Source organism: Tachypleus tridentatus, chromosome 10, assembly GCF_004210375.1.
Source record: "Tachypleus tridentatus isolate NWPU-2018 chromosome 10, ASM421037v1, whole genome shotgun sequence".
Lineage (NCBI taxonomy): Eukaryota > Metazoa > Arthropoda > Merostomata > Xiphosura > Limulidae > Tachypleus > Tachypleus tridentatus.
In genome coordinates this window covers 153,656,250-153,678,826 of record NC_134834.1, presented here as the reverse complement: position 1 = coordinate 153,678,826, position 22,577 = coordinate 153,656,250, and the positions used below count along the sequence as shown (strand labels likewise).

Genomic DNA, 22,577 nt, shown 5'->3' with positions numbered 1-22,577 from the left:
CCCAGAGGATTACCTGGTAAACTGAAAGAACAGAACTTTCCCTGGGAGGTCCCATCACCACGTACAGAAATCCACACCGAAGGGGACTGCATATAGAAAATAATACATGCAAACTCAGCTTCCAAACAGAACCACACAAAAGCAGGGTGCAATATTAACCACTGGGACCCTATACCTCCAGAATACTGCCATCCTATCTACTGAAAGGAAGTGATCACATTCAGAAGAACTCCTCTATGGTCCACAGCCCTTAGCAGCTCTGAACTGGACTCTCATACTCCACTAGAAGAATAGGGGGGGGATAAAACAAAGTGGAGAATCTGGAGGAATATCAACAAAAGAGACAGTACATTGGGATACCATGAAAACCCAATGTTGAAAAGTAGACTGCTCCTGATTTATTCAATCAAAGGAACAGACAGAATGAGCAGCTATCCCCTTCTGCTTTACCATGGGTTAGTTTATTCCAGAATGGGCATATTTGTGATGAAATGTAAGTAGCAAATATATCACACCAATGATGCCCACAGACTAACAAGAGTAGGAATAAAACTGAATGAATAGGAGAAACATCAAACATGAGGACAAATGTTTGAATAAATGATGTGGAAGGGAGTGAAAAACAATACTGACCTAACAATCTGGAAGAACTGTACAATGAGATCTACAAATTCAGAAGGAATGCAAAAGGTACTATTTAGTCCAGTTCTGACTGAGAACATTCACTGCCAGGGCCTGATGATAAGAAATAAGAGACCAAAAAAGAAGAAATTTGGTGTGCGAGTAAAGTGGCAAAAGCATCCAGATGAGGACTACCCACAAATTGCATAGCCATCTACAAACCTGAGTGTCAAAAGTGTTGATATGGTAAGACATTTAAATCCGAGACAATTACCTAAAAACCTCCTGCTGATAGATTCACGCTCCCCAACCTCGAAGAGATGCATCTGTGAAAAGATGCAAATATACTTCTGTTGTTGTTGTCCTTGTTCAAACGAAACAGACTGTTGGTAAAGGAAGGAGGAAGAATAAGTTCAGAGACAAAGGAATTCTATTGGCCACACAGAGTCCACTGAAAAAAATGCTTATGTACCCAACCAAAAGAAATAAGGTTTTCCATAGAAGCCCAAGTCCCCATAAGTAACAGAACCTCATGTGCATGAACAGTGATTTGACTGCAGATAAGAATGCAAAATAAAATGTGACAACCATAAATAGGTACCAATACAATTAAGTTCTCTAATAGATTGTTTACACAGAGTATGCATGACCAAACTATACTGAATGAATGGCAACTGTCTGTTGTGGATTTATGTATAATGAATAGAAGGTAAGACCATCCACATGGTGCTTTCAGTACATGGAAAACTGAAAGCACCATCAAGTAGAGATGAAGCAAGCCTTAGTGATGTGGGTGTTGAAAGATACTGGGTAGGCAAAAGAAAAGACTTCTCCAAACTGAGATTCTAACCAATGAGCTAACAGGAGCCAGTCATCCATGTAGAAGTGTAAGTGTGACCTTTAAGCATGCATAAATTGGGAAAGGGCCTTGACCACCTGATCAAATACATAAGGTGTTGAAGTAAGCCTGAAAGGCCAGGTACAAAACTGATACACAACCCCACATCAGACAACCTGAAGATAGCATATGGATTGATGAGAAATAGGAATATGGTTTTTGTTTTGGTTTTGAATTTTGCACAAAGCTTCATGAGGGCTATCTGAGCTTGCCGTCCCTAATTTAGCAGTGTAAGACTAGAGGAAAGGCAGCTAGTCATCACCACACACTCCCAACTCTTGGGCTACTCTTTTACCAATGAATAATGGAATTAGCCATTACATTATAATGCCTCCATGGCTGAAAGGGCAAGCTTGTTTGATGTGACAGGGATTTGAACCTGCAACCCTCAGATTACGAGTCGAGTGCCTTAACCACCTGACCATGCTGAACCAGGAATATGGAGATAGACGTTCAAGACTACCATGGTCATCCATAGTCCTGGAGAAAAAAAACCTTACTGTGATAAATAACTCCATGGTAAATTAAGATAGATTCAGAAAATGGTTAAGGCAGGACAGACAGATGATCAAATGCTTATCCCTAGATTTGGGGGAAGGGTGATTACAAAATCCAGGAGAAAGCTGGATAACAAGCTTGACAGCTCTCTATAATAAAATGGTCTGCACAGTCTCAGACAGAGAAAAATAATGGGCTTCTGAGTTAATGGAAAGAAAATCAGTATAGAATACAACAATTGGGAGGATAGGAAATGCATAAAATGTCCTCCTAGCAAAACTTTTATCACCCATGAATTGGCAGTGAATACGAAATACAAGGGAACAAAATTAGCTTTACATGCCCCAACTAGATCAGAAACCACCTGAAAGTCATTGGAACTGCTGATAATGAAGACATTGAGACATGTGGCAAAATTATGAACCACTAGTGTTAGAAACTGATAAAGGATAGGAGGTTGTACGATGAGAAACAGTTGTGGGAGAGGTCATGGGATCAGGATGAAACAATCCAGCAACCAAGGATCATGTTTCACAATTTCACATTTGAAACCAAACACTCAGGCAAATCAGATCAATGGAGAAAAACCACCTGTAAGTGACAAAGATGAATGTAAGGTAGATGAACCTGTGATAAGATAGGATTGTTCTCAACGGCAAAGAAACCATGTGTGAATGGATAGAGCCAAAGAGAACAATCACACTAATGTAGAGGTAAGGATGGAAAGGGTATCCCTACAAAACCACTAGGAGATTGGTGGAATGCCTCAGAAAGAGATGTACATTAAACATCTACAATAAGAGTGCTGTAAAGGTAAGAAGATGAAAGCAGAAACTGGACATGGGAGAAATGGATAGGAATTGAAGAAAGAGATATTGAGATGTGGATGTTTCCACAAATATGTCACCAGATCAAAGCTTCTTTATTGAAAAAAGGAGACATCAGCACTAAAGATTTTTCTGGAAGTGAATGCAATATCAGAAAATGAGATACAACAGGCCATACAGATGATTAGGTTTGCTGCTCAAGATCATCAAGACGTGGTCACTTAGCTATGGACTTTTGTTTCACCACTTTAATTTTTTATCTGAAGGATCCATAAAAAAGAAATATTTCATTGCCCACTGACCCCACCCACCATTCAGCCTTATGAGGGAATGCACTACAATGCCAAACAAGAACACTGCAGCAATGCCAGGATTTTGTGAGCACTATACCCAAACACCAGCATCTGATACAATGTCCACAACACCTGTTGAAAACATTCAACACTGATACTTGGTTGACCCTAGTCCAAGTGGACCATCTGATTGGCCCAAAGGTGGCCACCCCAAATCTTCTCATCTACAGGAATTCAAGGCCAAGGTGGTGTGTTAAGGTTGGACCCCTCAACCATCAGGATCCTTTCCTTCCCTTCACAGGTTGCCATGCACAGCAAACAAGAAGGTGGATGTGTGGATCCCAGAGGAGATAAATTGAAAAAACAGAACCTTCCCTAGGAGGTCCCTTCACCACACACAGTAATCTACACCAAGAGAAATAGGCACAGGAAGACAAAGCATAATCAAGAGGGAGAAAAATGATATCAAAATTCTGAACAGGTTTAGACCATGCAGGAGGAATCCAAACACTGTTGGGAGAAGGAAAACTCATAGCAATCAATCTACCACCAAAAAATTGCTGAACATATTTTTTTTTAAACATTAATTTTAAAATTCACCTTAAAACATGAAAAAGTCAAATATGAGAAAATAATAATAAAGGTTACTACTGCAACAAATTACTACAGGAAACTAACTGAAGCAAATTAATAAATCAGTACATTATCACTTCACAAATAAAAAAAATTAAATGAACATGTGAAAATAACACAATTGAAAAATGACTGCACTTGATCATTGGTAGTTTGGTAAAATCGGAGATAGGTTGTTACATGCATCAGGAGGTTGTGTCACATTCCTACTGATGTAGAGTTGTTGCAAGATGAATTAAATGTGAGATGCAATTGAACCACTTTGGTCATGAGGTACGTGGCAGCTCAAGGCTTGCAGCACACAAAAAGTTTTGCATATGGAGGGAAGCACTAAACATATGTGAGATGTATTATTTAGTAGAGTATCATTAATTAATTTATTTCTCACGTATGGCTCATTGGTTAAGTACAACTATAAATAGGTGTATCTCCCATAAAAAGTTCTTCATTTCATTTTTTGTATCATACATCTGCAATAACGTGTAGCTCCTACAGTAAGTTTGCTGTATAATCTTGTAACTCAGTCAAAATACTACTATCGATAGACATTATTCCCACAAAAGATTCAGTTTTTCTATAACTAAAAACAGGTCTCATAACAACCGAGTTCCCAATAAATTATTTAGGCAGAGTATTCATGATGAAACTTAGATGAATGGACAGCAACTGCCTGTTGAAGAAACATAAGTGTAGAGAGCAATGTTTTGAAAATTTACTGCCTTTCATCTTCAGGTCATCCTCTACACTTGTGTTTCTACAACAGGCATTTGCTAACCATTCAAGTAAGTTCCATGTTCTACCTTGCTGGAATGTATGGGTTAAATACCATTATAACTACATACAGTTCTAAGAGCAACCTTTTTTTTTCAAAGAATCCTTAGTTAAATCTTAGAAATATATGAACACTAGTTATCCAACAGTATTTTCTATGATTATTTTTTTATCAAAATGATAAAATTACAACATGTAGCACAGCAACATACCTGAAATATAACTGCTGTAACTACAACTCTAAACTGTAGTAGCAAATAATAGGTTGTTGGGTCAAATACAGCCAAGTTAATAAAAGCCAGATTATTGTAGAGGCAGTAGAGGAATGCAGGAACCAAGTAGAAGAGAAGAACTAAATAATTAAGAAAACCAGTAATTAGTGAAAATATAAGCTTTATTTATAATTAGAAATAAAACAGTTTTAATGTCTTGTAATGAATACTGCATATTTTCAGATTCATCACCTGAGGTAACCTATGAATGAAAATAATTTTTAGTATACTACTGTACAATGGTTACTTCAAACCTGAGTAAATCACTTTAAGACTTCAACTAAAAAAAGTTATTGACAGATGCTTTAGATTTCAAATAAAATCAAGAAAAATATCTTTTTTCATTACACTCCTTTTTCTTTCACTCACTCAAAAATTAAAATGTATTTAATCTGAGGTTCTGCTAAACAATCTACAAACTAGATGTATCCTATTTTCTTGAAACAATTTTATAAGTTATTCTGCTAGAATACCTAAAAACTGAAATATGAATTCAGAATTTTAGTTTTGTATCAAAGAATAATAAAATGCTGTTTCCAACCTAGGACTGACATAAGAATTTCAAATATATATATTTAAAAACTACAAACTACAGAGGCATATCAATATGGTGTAAAACAACAAAAATCAATAAATGCTGGTATCCAACAGTTTATTTGTAGCTGATTTGTAAACACGTGGTAAAATAATTTCATCAGAAAGACTGCTTCTACACTACTTTCATGACAAACATTTTATATAAGAAGTGTTAATGATCTAAAAGTGAGTACTTCTAAGCCTTACAGCTCTACCTCACACTACTGATGGTGTTATATGTAATGCTACTGAATAATGGACTGTTGCTCTGCAATTTCCAACATAGGTAACTTTTGAATAATACCTTCTTTACAAAATCCATCAACCATACAAGGAACTTTTGAGAACTTATTTGAACAATCCAAAGATACAGAAGTTTGTGGAAGATGTTTGTGAGCATTGTTGTGTTTTGCACCAGAACTGGCAGATGAAAATGGAGGTGAAGTTTGAAGCTTTGTCTTTATAGTGCCATACCTCACTGACATCCATTCCTTCCAAAGATGGAATTTCCTCACAGTGTAAGAAATTCAGCAGTTTATCCTGGTAACAAGCAGAGTTCACTATGGAAATGTTCTTGATATTCCATTACCATTATAGTTGTAATCTTTAGTCACCATATATCCCTTACAAAACCTTTCTATTTACTATTTTGGAAACGTATTACCAGCAACATCATTCTAACTTGCCAAGATCTTGCAGACAATTAAGTAAAGATATTCTTCATTCAATGTGACTTTTTTTTTCACAAAACAGATACCATTTTGTTTTACATTCATGTAATATTTTGGGAAAAGTTTGTGAGTAAAGCTGTCATTTCATTTTTGTAGACCTTACTCCACATAAATTATTTCGTTTATAGTTCCAAGGGTGGATTTTACTTTAGTCTGAAATAACCACAATGTTTTTCAATTACTTTCAGTAACAAGTTGATTAACTTACTTCACTACCTCCAACATACAACTGATAGCTCATTGTGGAATAGCCTGTTCTTCCTTCCCATGCTTTCATAATAGCAAAATAGGAAAATTTTACATAAGAAAATACTGTAAACTCATCCATAAAAGGTAAAGTTTTGGTGCTATCTGCAACTGCAAATCACCACATTACAACTGAATTATGGCAAAAGGATCAGGGCTTTTAACACTTGTGGTCACAGATCCTCAGGATGATCAAGGGCAAGATGGTTGCATAAGTATATTTTTTATCATAAATCACAAGAGATCTTTTAAATTAACTACAGTTATACTAGTAACAGGTTAACCTACCAAGAAATAAATACAGAATTTCAAACAACTCACCTCGGAAGTTCTTAAATGTATCATGAAACAACTGATGAACAGAATTGCTGAAAAAAAAAGTCACATTTCTTTTTTGATAATGTAATACTATTGTTTTATTACCTCTTAAAACCATATAAAATTTCCTATCAGTGTAATGAATTATTCATATTGTAGAAAAACACTATTTGTCAAAAAAAATTCCATTCTTGTAAATGAGCATATATTCTATAACTTAAAAACTTTTCATTTGATTTTGATCAAATATTTTAGTATAAATACTGAATGTTTACCAAAAACCAGGGTTTAAGAACATGGGAGGTCTGAGATAAATTCTGTAGGAGGAGAGCTCTCAAAATTAAATTTTATAATTAAATCATGTACATTTTAATACTACCTATTAACTACAGAATATGCAATACACAAACAAAAGTGATGGTTGATCATATACAAAATACTAATTATATTATTTATAATAAAATGAAGTAAATATTGTTTATAAATGACTGAGCAAACATTTATGAATGAACAAGCTGTAAGAACACACTGATGAAGTTCAGTGAACTTCAATGAACTAAACTGCAGGCGTCATAGTGATACAATTAAAAACATGTTTTTGTTGAGACATACAATTTTTTGACACATTCTTTTAATTTTCTCTCAGTGGAAGAAGTTCCTTAAAAAAATTCAAGACAACTGCATCTATTTGCCACCCATCCTTCCAAGGATTAACCAATTCCCTTTTCATAAATGTAGTAAAAAATTCAAGGTCATACTGAAGATAAATCACTCCCCTTATAATGGTGGCAAATTGGAATTGTCAAAAAAAAGCCAAACCTCACAAACAAATCTGAATACAAAGATGGCCTTGGCACATACACCTACACTTTTGAAAATGAGGAAGTTAACATTTTCCTTTAATGAAAATGTAATTTTTCGATATGCTAAAAATGATTTATCATATATGTTACCAACAGTTAACTTGGGAGAAACAAGTAGTTTACAATATAAATTATCAAAATCAAGGTTGTGAAGTATAACAAATGATTTATATGGTTATCAACAGCCAAGTTGGGAGAAGCAACAGGTAGTTTACAAATTATATCTATCAAGAACTAGATTGGCATGATTCCCACATCTGGGCCAGAATGAAATTTTTGATTCTTCCCTGACAAATTGACTATTTGAACTATGCTTGTGATTTATCACTAGTTTATCACCTATAATAATATGTAAAATTACAAAACATTTTTCATGTATTGTTTAATGAAAACAAGCTGTATGTTAAGTCAATGTTTGTTTAAATATCATACTGCACAGTTTCAATATGATCCATCATGCCAGTTTTTATTTATTTACACATTATCAAAAACATTGATTAGACTCTTTCAACTCACGAAAACATAAATACAACATAAACATTACAGACTTTTAATACACAGAAGGAACACATTCACTGTGGTAAAATATAAAGAATATTCTTCAACAGGTATACTGTTGAACAGTTATAAATATAATATTTTTTTATGTGCATACAGGAAAAAGAAAAAGTATAAATCTTTCTAATGCCAACCACTGTAGTAAATACATTAATAAAATCATTAACTGATCCAAAACAAGCTATTATTTTTGTATGTGCTTTGAATCCACAAGTTAATCACAAGTATTAAAATCTTTTAATTCATGTGAACATATATTTATCAATTGATCATGTTACAGACAATATTTGAGTTCACTAGTTTTATTTCTTCATAAGCTAACCGGATGATACCTTAAAATCACTAAACTGTAAATTCTAATTATACATACAGGAAATTTCATACAGAGAATCAGACCTGCTGATAAAACATCCAGAATGTCTACAATAGCATTATATATAATGTCTTTAATAGCATTATAATTCTTCATCACCACAAGGTACATTCATATTCATAAAGGTCACTTTAATTGGCATAGAACAAATGTTAACACGAGCAAACTGCATCATTCAAGTGTCAAAGTTTTTTTCTTCTTGTGTAATATTGTTAACTACATTTTGTAAAAACTCTACTGAGTAAAATGTTGACTAAAAGTACTTGGGTCATTCCATGTCAAATCATCCAGGGGACTGCAGGTGCCACCACAGAATGCATTGAAAAAATTCACGTGCTCATCTACCCATATAATGAAACATCGCCAAAGATTAGATCAATATCTCTAATAGTTTCTGATTTACAGCCCTGTAATTTTTTTTTTTGACGAATTCATTTTCAGGCAACTTTGGCTGCTTTAAGTTGCAGGAGTAATAGTAGTAGAAGGTTGAAATTTGCTACACTGACTGAATTAATATCACAGAATTCAAAAATGGTCTCAAACCAAGTTATCTCTCTTAGGATTTTCATAGTGAGGCTGTAAAATCACCTGAAAACCCAAAATCGTAAAAAACATTGGTTTATGTAATAAGCCATAGCTCTAAGACTTGATATGATACAAAGCTGAATTTTGTTTTCAAATTTCCTATAACATATCAGTTAATAAATCAGCAATTGTTGTAATTAAAAGTCTATTAGATCTCCTGTAAAAAAATAGCTAAAAATAGCCCTACTTCAAGCCACAGTTTGACCATGTCACCAGTTATTCAGCCTTTTCAGATTTTAAATGCTGGTATTTAAAATTTTACTATCAGTGTGTCACCCTTTTTATATGTATTTATGTAACTAAAGAAGTTTCATTCAACTTTTTAACAATGGCATAGGAAAACTTGTAGAATCCTACAGATTGGGAATAACTTACTATGTTAAGCAATACCTAAAGAATTAAAAAATATTAACATACTCTTTTAAATAGATGACAGTAGACACTAGCAATTTTAAGCACTCTGTCATAAGAACAACGGTTGTAGTATTGTAGCTATACTTGTTGTCAGCATTTTTCGTTGAAGCCACCAGTATTCCTAGAAAAGTGAAATTTATAATGAAACAATTTTCCAACAATAACAAAAATACATTTCTTTTCATTCAAGCAAATTTAAAATGTGTACTTTCTAAATGTTAAAATAAATGCTACAAAAAATTTCATAATTTTTAGAATATATTTGGTTAAAAACTCACTTTACACAGAAAATGCATAAATATTACAGTTTTTAGGCCAGGCTTAAAAATACTTTGGTTTGCTGTAACCTTTAACTGATTTAAAGTGTTAGTAGATTGGACGTTTTTTCACAACAGGCTCAATATAATATACAGAAATTCACTGAACATTTGCACACATTAATTATTTACCCTATAACATTTGATATAACATGTATTTTCACAAAATTTGGCAAACTTTTAGTAAAGATCACAAGCTTTTCATACACAAAAATTTAGATTTTTTAATGAAATATTTTCACTAAAGAGTTCTTTGTGAAAATAGTTTTTGTTATTAGTTTGAGTGCAAAGTGATTTCACGTTATGATTAAAATAACATTAAAAAAACTATTCTTCATCCCAAACATCTATTATTGATGTAATTTCTGAAACCTTCTAAATACATTTTAAACACTTGTTTTCAGTAAGACTTTATATTTTATGTGATTTTTTTCTACACTCTGTGTTTGGTCTGTCACTTGACCAACCTCAAGAAAAAGGAAATACATACAATTTATGCTTTTTTCATGCTAGAATGACTACATATTCTAACACAAAAATACAAATGTTAAGTCTTGGTAGCTTTAGTCTCATAAAGCTATATATATATTTTATTATATTAACCTTCCAGTCATGCCTTGATAACATTACATTACTTGCACTGATGCAGTGAACATGCACACATTACTGTATCCAATAATATAAAACTGACCCAGTCTTAGCTGTGCTTTAGTGGACTAGTATTTTTTTTTTATTATATAGTAAGTAACACTTAAATCATTACACATTACACATGTATATAGATTATTACTATTTAGAAACAAGTTAAACTTATTTTTCTTACAAAATAGAACAATAAATAAAGAAGTAAACAAGCAATTATCTCACCTAGCTATGGCTTTTGAATTCACTTGCTGCTGGACATAGTTTGCTAAGCCTTTTAAAATTTTGCACATGGAGGATATCAAACAAAAGATTTTAAGTTTTTTATATTTACAGTTGAATAACCAAAAAATCATAAATAATTATACTGATACCATATAATTCCACTACAATTTATCAAGCTTAGTAACTAAGCTATATTTATCAAAATGGCTAAGAAAACCACTAGGGAGACATTCTGAGCTTTTGATTGATTATTCATGCCATATATTGTAGCAAGAGTACATGAGGTATCATTTCTAAAAAGATATCAAATTTCAATCAGTGCTGAATTCAACATACTCACTAAAATCTATATTTAGGTGGGTTCTATTAACATTTACTTTTCAATTAAGAAACTAACTTGTATATTATATTATGAGTTTGAATTAAAATCTACATTGTAATTTAATATTTATTGAATTAATAAAATACTGGTTCCATTAAAGTTTTGAATGCAAGTAAACAAACACAATGACATTGCCTTTCACCCATGACATATCATGAAAGGGTTAAATTGCTTGGCAAAACAAATTTTGAAAATACCATTAATTTTGTGATCTCCTAAAACAATGCATTAACACATTAATACAACTACTATCAACATTTATTCTATGAAAAGAATTACAGAAATATCAAACTAAAAATAATTAATTTTTCAAAAACTTAACATCAATACTTCTGATTTAAAATTAGTCAAAAGAACGACAAATTGCAAGTTTTTATTAAATTAATTCACAAAGTTAAATTTTCTGTTGCCAACAGTTTTACGGTTTGTTCTTCCTTTTCATCTCATTCACAAAGTAAATCTACAGTACATCCCTTCACATGGAGAAGTCTCCAGTCAGAACAAATTTGTTTTTGATCCTAATCTTCAATCCACAATAACATTTTTTGGAGACAGATATACTAAACAGACTTGTGGTGTTAATACATACTTATCAATAGTGAATTCTGCCCTGCTAGGTCATAAATTTATTAGTTTTCTGTGAAGTTTCCTTTAAATGAAATAAGTCACATTGTCAAACCTCAATGCATTGACCAACAAGCATTGAGTTGACAATTGGTAATGTAATTGGGTGATGCCCTCTCAAATCATTGTAAAATAAATGTATCTCCTAAAACAAAATACTGCAACCATAACAGGGTGATAAAAATTTATAGACAGCAAATTTGGTTAAATGAATTGATATAATGGCACAAATTAGGAAAAAAATAATTTCTCAGCTCAACTGGCCCCAGTTTCAGACTTTTGGTCAGGTTACAGCAAACAAATATTTTAAAGTCTTGCCTTATTTATATATTATTTAAATATACTAAAACCTATAAAATAATCTCAAATATAAAAAAACAGAGATTCTTAGTTATATTTCCAATCAAATGTATCATAGAACTCACAATTTGATTCAATTGTATTATTAGATATGTCCAGTAGCTCATTTAAGTAACTAAAGTTATCACTAAACAACACTTTACTTGTATATAGTGTATGAAAACAGCAAATCATATTACAAATATATCTGCACTTGTTACAAAAATGTTTAGTATAGGTAAGATAGTTAATAGAAACTAATACTTACTAAATATACTGTGCAGAAAAACCATATGGTGACAAGTAGTTACATAGTTTTACTTTGATAAAGCATTTTATTATAATATACAGCAGTGGTGGCCAAACCATGGCTCACGAGCCACATGCGGCTCTTTGACATATCATATGAGGTTCACAGAAATATGTTGGCTGAGCTCATTTTTGCATCACACTTCACATAAAATGTAAATTAAAATTTTTCAAGCTTTATAATTATTTTCCAGGTATTGATTGAGAGTCCACTGGATTAAAAATTAAGTTTAATGTTCATGACAAGTAAATATATTTAAGATTTTAAATCCTAATTTTAATGCTAGATTTGAGTCATGGATTAAAAGTTTTGGATCAACTAGGATTACGAAGGAATTGTGCTGGAAAATCGGTAATCATACAAGCTGGTGCTGACAATGTTAGTTTTAGTGGACGTGCTTGCGATCGTGGTATGTGTGGCTGTGTTACAGGCAGTGAAGTTAGCAGAGTGTTAGCGTGATACTGGGCACTGTAGAGTTTGGTTGCATTGCAAGTGTTGGGGCTTACTGTTTCTTCTCACTTTAATATTTTAAAAGTGTCTGTGAAAATTTTGTAAGCAAGATGGTGCTATCAAATTATAAGAAACAAAAGTATGAAGATGAAAACAGAAATTTTAAGCCAGAGTGGGAGAAAGATTTTGCATTCACTGTTAAAGAAGGTAAACTCTTGTGTCTTACCTGCAATGTGCTACTCAGTGATTACTAAGCCAGTAACTTGAAATGCTTCTAAGAAACAAACCACAAAATATTTGCACCTGATTATCCACCTAAATCAGAACTACAAAAAAACAAGTTAACTATGTTAAAATCATCATGAAATAGCCAGCAAACACTGTTGACAATGTTCAGTAAGGAAGTTGATACAGTGACTGAAGCTAGTTTTGTTATATCATGGAATATTGCTTGTGCTAATCTCCCATATTCTGATGGTGAATTTGTTAAGAAGAATACAGCTAAAGTTGTTGCAGTGTTAGATCCAAATAACACAAAACTTCGGCAACTAATAACACAAACACCAGCTTTACGCCACACTACGGAGAGGCATTCTCCCAAATCATTGCTGATGTTGCAAGCAAAATGGCAAAATGATTTAAAGAATTATCTTGCATTCAGCTTAGCCCTTGATGAATCTACAGACATACAAAACAATTCACAACAGACAGTATTTGTTCCTTATGTTTCCTCTGATGTAACTGTGAAAGAAGAAATGTTGGACTTAATGGCACTGAAAGAAATAATCCATGGTGTTGACATTAAAAATGCACTTGACAGAGCCTTAACAAATGCTGATATTCCACTGGATACTCATCAGTATTGCAACAGATAGAGCACCTGCAATGGTGGGGAAAAATACAGGATTAATTGCACTTCTGAAAAGTGATCCCAACTTTCCAGCCAGAAACTTCAAATATGAAGAAGTTACAAAATTTGTTCTTGAAATTGTCAATTTCATATGCTTAAATGGGAAGACCCACCAACAGTTCAAAAATGTTACTGAAGAATTGGAGCTTGATGATAAATCCAGTGATGTCTCTTTCTACTGCATTGTAAGGTGACTGTCAACCAGCAATGTCTTAAATAGGTTTGTGGATCTGTTGGAGCTTATTATTACTTTTTTTGAAGAAAAGAAGTGATTCTATCCTCAACTGGGAAATGATAAATGGATGTGAGATCTAATGTTCCTTACTGACATAATGAATCATCTACAAACTCTCAAGTTAGCACTCCAGAGGAAGGATTAAATTGTTTCTGATCTTACTGAAACAGTTTTCATCTTTCAGAATAAAATAAGACTTTTTCAAAGAGACATATCAAGAAACTTCAGTTACCTTCACAATCTCAAAAGTAGAGTAAATACATTCCCTAATATTGAAATAAAAGAGCACAAACTGGAAAAATACACAGATAAATTATAAGGACTGCTTGATAATTTCCTAGACAGGTTTGAGAACTTGCAAAAGCTGAAGCCCTGCTTCACCTTTCTTGTAAATCCATTCATGGTTGATGTAATCAATGATGGTTGCCCAATTCTCAAACTTCTGGTTTCAAAAGCATCTACTGTGGAAATAGAACTAATAGAACTACATGAGGACCTGGGTTTAAAGATAATCCATAAATCCCATTCTATAATTGAGTTCTGGATGCAAGTTCCAGAAAAAAAAAATCCTGAAGAAAAACCAGTGTGCAACTTATCTCAATTTTCAGCACAACATACTGCTGTAAATCACTATACTCTTTAATGAAGCATCAAAGCATGTAATCAAAGCATCATGCAATCCTTATAAATCAACACTTAACAGAACTAATTCATACAGCTTTGACAACATACCAGCCAGAATTTCAACAACTCACAACCAAGAAACTCACAAAACCTCTACTAGCAGTAAACAGCCTGATAATTGTATCAATGTTTGTTTGTGTCAGAAAAATATTATGATAAGACTAAAATTTTGTAAGGTGGTATCTGATTAAAATATCTAATTTTATTGTTTTACATATTTTCCTCCATGTTTTGACCAGATATTTACTAAGACAAATAATTTCATTAAAAATATGTTTTTACCCCTTTTATTTTTATTCTTGGCAGTCTCATTTAATGTTAATGAAATGCAAATTTGAATATTTTTCTAAGATGTTTCTGTAGTTCATTACCATATTAAATATAGTTAAAACAATAATCAGCCAGGGTTTTGAAAACATTTGGTATATATATTATGTACTTTGTGGTTATTGAAACAAATACAAATTAACAATTTAAAAACTACATACATGAATAAATATTATTACTTACATGTATTTCTTAATATTTACATACAATTTATGCAACAAAATGTATATGTGACAATGGAAACGTGTGTAATATGTTTGTGTTTTGTAGCTCTCAAATATCTGAAATTTATCATATGTGGTTCTTATGTTAAGCAAGTTTGGCCACTCCTGATAAACAGCTTTTACAATAAGATTACTTTTTATTACTTTTTTTTTTAATCAAGTACTTGTTTTAAGGGACAAATGAAACATGGAACACAAGTTGTTCAAACTGAGGTAAAATAGATGAATGTAGGGTCACATTAATGTCCAAACCAAAAGGACAGAATGCCTGAGAGGATGACATATCTGTAAAGAACACATAAGAACGGTTAGAACAAGGTAAGAAGTAAAAACCAGACAGTTTTAGGAAAAACAAAGGCATAAGGCTACCCAAGATTTGGAAAGAGAGGAGACTGAAGACCCATGGTTTATAAGCCAAGTAAAAAATTCATCAACATGAGCCCCCTATTAGAAGACCAACAGTGTAAGATTAGCCATTTGCATTGGAATATTTCCCCATAAGATGGCTGTATGGTATTAACTAACAAAGGTAACAACTTGATGAGTGAAACCAGATCATTTCACCAAGAAGCAAACAAAAGAAGTTGTGAAGACCCAGGTCATGTAGGCTGAGAAACAAAATATGAAACTAAGGTTGAGAAAGGGAAGGAAAAAATGAAAGAGTGATAGGTAGGGATAAAAGCAGTCACTGTAACCTTCGAAACCAAGGTTGAGGTGACCAATAGGGAGCAATCGGAAGAATCCAACAAAAAGTGGAGTGGATGATAAATCACCCAATGAAGCAACTGGATGGGAGGGTACACATAAAAATACTTATGTAGCCAATCTTGGCTGAAGTCATCGATCTCCAAAGCATGTGAATGCAGTATAACTTGGTACTAGGGCCCTTGAAAAAGGCATTCACTTGGAAAATATAAAAACTCACCAATGGCAAAAACCTCTAAAAATGAACAGATCTAATGCCCAATTTATTGAATATATTTGGTCAGGATATGAAAGACAATCCTCAACTGGAATGAAAGCACATGGCATGACATGCTATAAAACAAATGTGATAAGCACGGACCCATAATATTAGACTGAACATCCAAAAACATTGGTCTCTAAACCAGGTGTTCCCTTGGTGGTTTATATGTGCCACCACAGCAGAACTGTCTGACCGAACCATCACCAAACAATGACAAGTGAGAAGAAGGAAGTGATTCAATGTCTGATATACATATCAAACTTTGAGAACACTAGTATCCAACATGGTTTTACCTGCAGACCAATTGCTCAAAGCTTCCTAGTGAATGACCTATGCTTTCCATCTTCATGGTGGAGGAAATGGCATGCCCACTGATGTATGAATGAGCTTTATCCAGCCACTACTGTAGATCATCTTGCACAAAAAGAAGAAGAGAAACAGGGGTGGAAAAAAGTTCCTGAGCAAGGTTCCATCATTTGTGAAGTGTCCACAGAAGGGATCTCATATGGACACAGCCAGTCATGGAGGACCACTTCTCCAACAACAATAGAACCTCCCAAACAGTTAGTAACTGAGCTGCCATGAATACATGGTGGACCAAAAGTTACATTGAACAATGACATAAAGGAGAAGGCAGTGCACAGCCAATATTCATGTTGAAAAAGACTCCCATATGGGTTGAAGGATTGACTTCTTCAATTTGATCAATCAGCCCAGTTGAGTTACAGCAGAAAAGAGATGGTAAGTAAGGGTGGCTGATTCCTGTTTGGAAGAGGTCAGACGTCCAAGTAATAATTAAATTGCAGCTCCAGAACATGAAAATGATAAGCAAAAGCCCAGACATTTTGATATAACACATATGATGCCAAAAAACATCCAAATAAGAAACCCAAAATTGGTAAACCAACCCAAGATAGACAAACCAAAGGTGAGGGTAAGACTGATGTGTTATCTGGATTTGCCTGCAAGCATTAAAGGCATCCTTTTCATTATCCACAACCAGAGGGAAAATGCCCATCTCAGGATAAGAAAAGGCTCCATGGCAAACTTGGGTAGTGTAATGAAGCTGTTGAGACAAGATAAATTAAGTGCCAGCCACCAATCCCTGATTTTCTGTGGACAATGAAAAGTTGGGAATAAAAACTCCTGAAAGAATGAGAAATGGTTTTTATTGTCCACTGTAAAATCAATTCTCGAACCACTTCTGACAAATACTGGCAGGTCAAACAGTCCTGAGGAAGATAAAAGAAATTGAGGCAAGGAGAAACAGGGTATAGCAATAGAATCTTGATAAATCCTTCTGACAAAACCTGCATCACCCACTAATCTTCAACAAAATGGCACCAACAAAGAAGAAACTCAAACAGCTAAGCCTCTACAAGGTAGTCATCAGTAATGGTAGCAACAGAGGGGTATATCATTGAAGGAAGTGGAAAGAAAAATACCCCAATTGTATGGAACAGGTGAAAGATGGGATGGGGAAGAACAAACAGGAATAGGAGACATAACAGGTTCTGACTGAGATAAATGGGCTACAAAAGTTGTGAGGGTGAATTGGCGGCAGACTGATGTGACCCAAGGCTTGATAGTTTCAAGAACTGTATCAAATACATAACATCTCAAGAAAAAACCAGATGTAAATCCCTGAGTTATGTCAAGGGTCAATTAACCTGTGCCAAAACTGCATCCCAATCTATAAGGTTGCAGCAAGAACAAATCCACATGTGTAATGTCAGAGCCAAAGATGAAATGTGGAATAAAATGGAGGAAATTTTGTGGAGAACCACAGATGGGAGATGTATGGAAGAAAGATATTGTAAAAAGGTAGTTAGGCTAAGATGTGACAATACTGGGCACATGTAAGATTAACACTTGATTTGGGAGCCACCCTCCAAATAGATCTAAAAATGGATAGTCCATACAATGGTAAAAAACAGTAAACTGATAAGAAGTTTTTCTGGGGCAAGGCATGCTTATTCTCTCAATTAACTGCAAGACAAATTAATGAGCATGTACCTGAATATCAGGAGAGAGAGGAAAACCAAAAATGGTTGGGAAGTTTGTTCTTGTAATAACAAAGGACAAGATGAATAAGAGATTGGGAGAAAGAGATAAAACAACCCAAACCTGAGAGACAAAACCTGTAAAGATTGAATTACACCTAAATGATTCTTCAGACTGTGAATAGGAAGGAATGGCAAACTCTGGAAACAGGAACAATTAAAGTAGTTGTCATTCGGTACAAATTCAGCTGATTCAGATTGCACCTAGGTGACATCTAGAGCCAAAGGCTGACCCATGTAACATTCGATCATTTAACGTGTAAAAGCTGACAGATTCACCATGAGGCTGAGAACTGGTAATATGACCTTCACAATTCTTTGTACAAGAAAAGGTTCACAAAATTCAAGTGCAGAAATACAGCAATGAGAATGAACCAATGAATATTAATATAAAAATTGGTGGAATCAATGAAAGTAAAGTAAAAAAGTAACCATTTCGAAAAACAAAATTCTCACACTGGAAGCACAAGGTACACAAAGTATGTCTTAACTCAAATCCAGCCAAACAAGATGTGACAGTTTGATAGACTAGTGCAAAGGATGTCGTGTACATCACATGAGCATATTATGCTACTATTGGTTAAGAAGTGATGCATAATTTACATGCTGGAATATAATGATTCCAACAGGGGAAAGTGGAGGCTTGTGGCATGTTTTAAGAAAATGTTTGCATATGGAGAGAAGCACTGAACAAGAAGAGATAATCTTGAGAATATCAGAACTGTATCAGAACCTACATTACATTATTTTGACTTCTGCAAATAACTATTCTAAACAATGTTAAGTAGTCTCATTCCATGTGACATTTTGGCTTTGAGAAAAAAGTTAAACCTTGAGAGGTTGAAGCCAAAGAAATATCAGTTGGCATGGTTGAAAAATCTATGTGAAAGATAACACTGACAGCTTGTATTGTACTACTGTTCACAATAGAACAAAAGTGAGACATTGAACTGTTAAGTTTCATGAAAGTTTTAAGAAATGGTCAGAAATACAGTAGATATGGTAATAAAGACTACTAAATCAAATTAATCATAAGGATCATGCAAAATCCTTCAAAATGAAACATTGTCTGTTAATTGCAGTGTTGAGTCTAAAGAAGTGTTTATGAGAATTATTGTATATGGAAAATTCTTCATCCTCCTATTGCTGGATAGTTATTGCTACATTGCAACTGTGTCATATCCTAGTACAACTCATGTTAAAACACAATTTAGGATGGAAAGAGTTCAATGCTAATGATATATACAAAATCCCAACAGCTGGCATGTCAAAAATAACTACTGTATGGACAGATGTAACTGGATTGTTTTAAAAATCTTATTTGCTCTAACCCAGCAACAACACTCTGCTGAGAAGTTGGATGCTTAAGAGAATGATCAACCAAAACACCAAGATCCTTTCATTCCAAAGTGCTGATGAGGTTATTCCAATCAAAATTTACTTACAAATCCAATGACTAGCAAACATTTTAGATTTATTTGTCCATGTTTCAAAACAAGTTGTATGAGTGATCAGCTTAATCATCACGAAACAGTTGGCCTCATCATTATTTCAAACACCATTCATTAATGAGCTTTATCATTCACTATAAAATAGTTTGATCTAATATTAAGCATAACAACATATTGGTTTCAAACAGTTTAGTTCTAATTGTGCTTCATATCATCCACTACAAAATAAGGCCTGGCATGGCCAAGCGCGTAAGGCGTGCGACTCGTAATCCGAGGGTCGCGGGTTCGTGCTCGCGTCGCGCTACACATGCTCGCCCTCCCAGCCGTGGTGGTGTATAATGTGACGGTCAATCCCACTATTCGTTGGTAAAAGAGTAGCCCAAGAGTTGGCGGTGGGTGGTGATGACTAGCTGCCTTCCCTCTAGTCTTACACTACTAAATTAGGGACGGCTAGCACAGATAGCCCTCGAGTAGCTTTGTGCGAAATTCCAAAAACAAACAAACCACTACAAAATAATGTAATCTAACACTGAACATTATTATCCACTTCAAAAAGAGTGGTTCTCTCTCGGTTTCTGTCACACACTACCCACCTGTGTAATTTAACCTTCAGCACTATACATTTCAGTTTGTCCCTGAAGAAGAAAGGTTCAAATGTTGCAATCACTTGGGTTACAGGGTTTTTATTTAATTTCTATCAAGACTTCTTGAACCTACATAGTTTTCTAACATCATGAATCTATTTGAAACATTATGGTATATTGTCAAATTTTTCATCCACACCCAAACATTATCTAATATCTTTGAAGAATTGAGTACATTTTACTTTACCACATATTGATACACACACACACACACACACACATTAGAGAAAATTAATAAAGTAAACAAAATCAAAACAAAGGACTGCATAAAAACAGCAAATCCAAACCTCTGACTAATTAGTTTGTTATAACCTGAAAACAAGCCAAAAACAAAAATAAGTTAAAAAAATAATAAACAAAAACTGCTGCACTTATAGAAAAGATCACAGGATACAAGCTGTAATGTAGGATATAAAATGTACCTTAGATTTTGTGGGTGAGTAGGGAAGTAAGACCCATATTGCATTGAAGATACACCATCTATCAGTCTTAATCTTCATTCGGCAGTCTCACATAAAAAATAAAATAAAGGAGTGGTGGGTAGGAGCTATACTAGTTTATTCAGATAACTAGCTGTGATTCTTCATACTTGCATAATTCATTTATTATATTGCCAATGGAGGCTGGAATGCTAATTTCAATAGGTAAGTTTTTAACTTACTTACTCCCAAATGGTGGTATCTTATATATTTTTTTCTTATTTCTATTTAAAAAAAATTTTTTTCTTTACTTTGGAGAGCAGTCACCTTCCTACAACTGTCAACAGGCAGTGAAAGGTGATGTAATTTCTATACTTAGTGCTGCTCTTTTACATTATTTCTTTACGTGAAACTGGAAAATACAGGTAAAGACAAACAGGCAGCATATCCCCACTGCAACATTAGTTTGACTTTTGCACTCTCCTCCAAAACCTAGGTACATTTGACATCCTACATTATAGCTTGTACCCTGGGATCTTTTAAATTAGTGTAGCATTTTTTGTGTATTATGTTTTTAATTCATTTTTGTTTTGACTTGTTTTTAGATTATGAAAAAAATACACATAATGCAATAATTAAAAACTGGTCTGCTATATTATAATGAATAACAAGTTAAACAAAATATCAAAACATTATTTACATATCTAAATTAAAGCCACAAGTATTATCTAAATCTAATACCCAACACTTTCTCCAGCATTATGTTTCGAAATTAACAAGTGGAAGAACTTAAGAGAAGGTACACCATACAATACTATGTTGAAAATGCCATCCATAAGGAATCATAATACAACTGAAAGTTGTGTATGATAACTGCAACACTGACAACAGATAAGTTTACAGAAAAAACTCAAAACGATAGACATAAAGTGACGATTTATACACATTACCATTAGTACACAATATTAAATCAGTATATACTACAGTCTATAGCAATGTTTTCCAAAAAAGTTTACACTAATTATTGTACAATTAGCATTATTATCAATAAATAACTTCAATTTATTAAATGAAAGAAGAAGTTAACACTACCTTGGTTAATAAAAAGAACAATATAGGACACAAAGACAAAAGCACCAGCTTGGTAGGAAATAAATCTCCCCAAAACCGTTCGTTTTCACCTGTTTTCGGCATTTTGTTGAAACTAGCGCCCTCTTCACAGCAATCAATAATTTTAAGGGAGTTTAATTGTGGTAAATGTTTAAATAATACAGGCTAGTTTCAGTATTTTGTTGTTTTTAAGTCTACTTTGGCGGATAGGACAACCTAGAAGAACTAATGCGAGGGTATTTTGCTCTCCTTATAGGTTATCTTTTGTTCTACCTAGTTCCGGAATAAAAACTATTTATGTATATCATAATACTTTCTACTTTCTACTGTGTATACGTAATATTATACGTTTCAAGTACCAATACTTACTTACGTCTCTCTATTTAATTTGTGCTCTTTTGAATCTCATAACAAACAGCAATACATTAAGCGGTCTTTCTGTTACGTCCTGCCTCCCAAAGCCTATAATCACTGAATCCGTACCTTATCACAAACACCAGAAAAGTTCCCCACTGGTACAGCGGTAAGTCTACAGATTTACAACGCTGAAGTCGGTGGTTCGATTTCCCTTGCTGGACTCAGCAGAAAGCCCAATGTGGCTTTACTATAAGGAAACACACATGCAACCAGAAAGAAGACAACTTGGATAACAATTCCATCGACAATCAACAACCTATCTTTCCAGGTAGAACTGAAAACATCTGTTTCCCTGAAACACCTCAAAACAGTATCTTAAACAACTTTTTAAAAGAATTTTCACGCAAAATCATCAACATA

At 33.7% G+C, this 22,577-nt stretch overlaps 1 protein-coding gene across 3 annotated transcripts in view; it reads right to left on the bottom strand.

Moving 5' to 3' along the window:
- senju (UDP-galactose transporter senju) overlaps positions 1-21,908 on the bottom strand; it is a 40,075-nt gene extending 18,167 nt beyond the window's left edge. For 2 of the 3 annotated variants that reach the window (XM_076464585.1, XM_076464587.1), the window contains exons 1-4: positions 21,783-21,908; positions 9,481-9,598; positions 6,688-6,734; positions 4,754-4,893 (exon numbers count right to left, since the gene is read on the bottom strand). In XM_076464585.1, the coding sequence (XP_076320700.1) occupies positions 4,754-4,893; positions 6,688-6,734; positions 9,481-9,530 (237 nt within the window). In that variant the 5' untranslated portion in view covers positions 9,531-9,598; positions 21,783-21,908. Of the gene's footprint in view, positions 1-4,753; positions 4,894-6,687; positions 6,735-9,480; positions 9,599-10,661; positions 10,711-21,782 lie in introns of those variants that run through there. The other variant, XM_076464586.1, reaches the window with a different exon arrangement.
- Between the last annotated feature and the right edge of the window lie 669 nt (positions 21,909-22,577).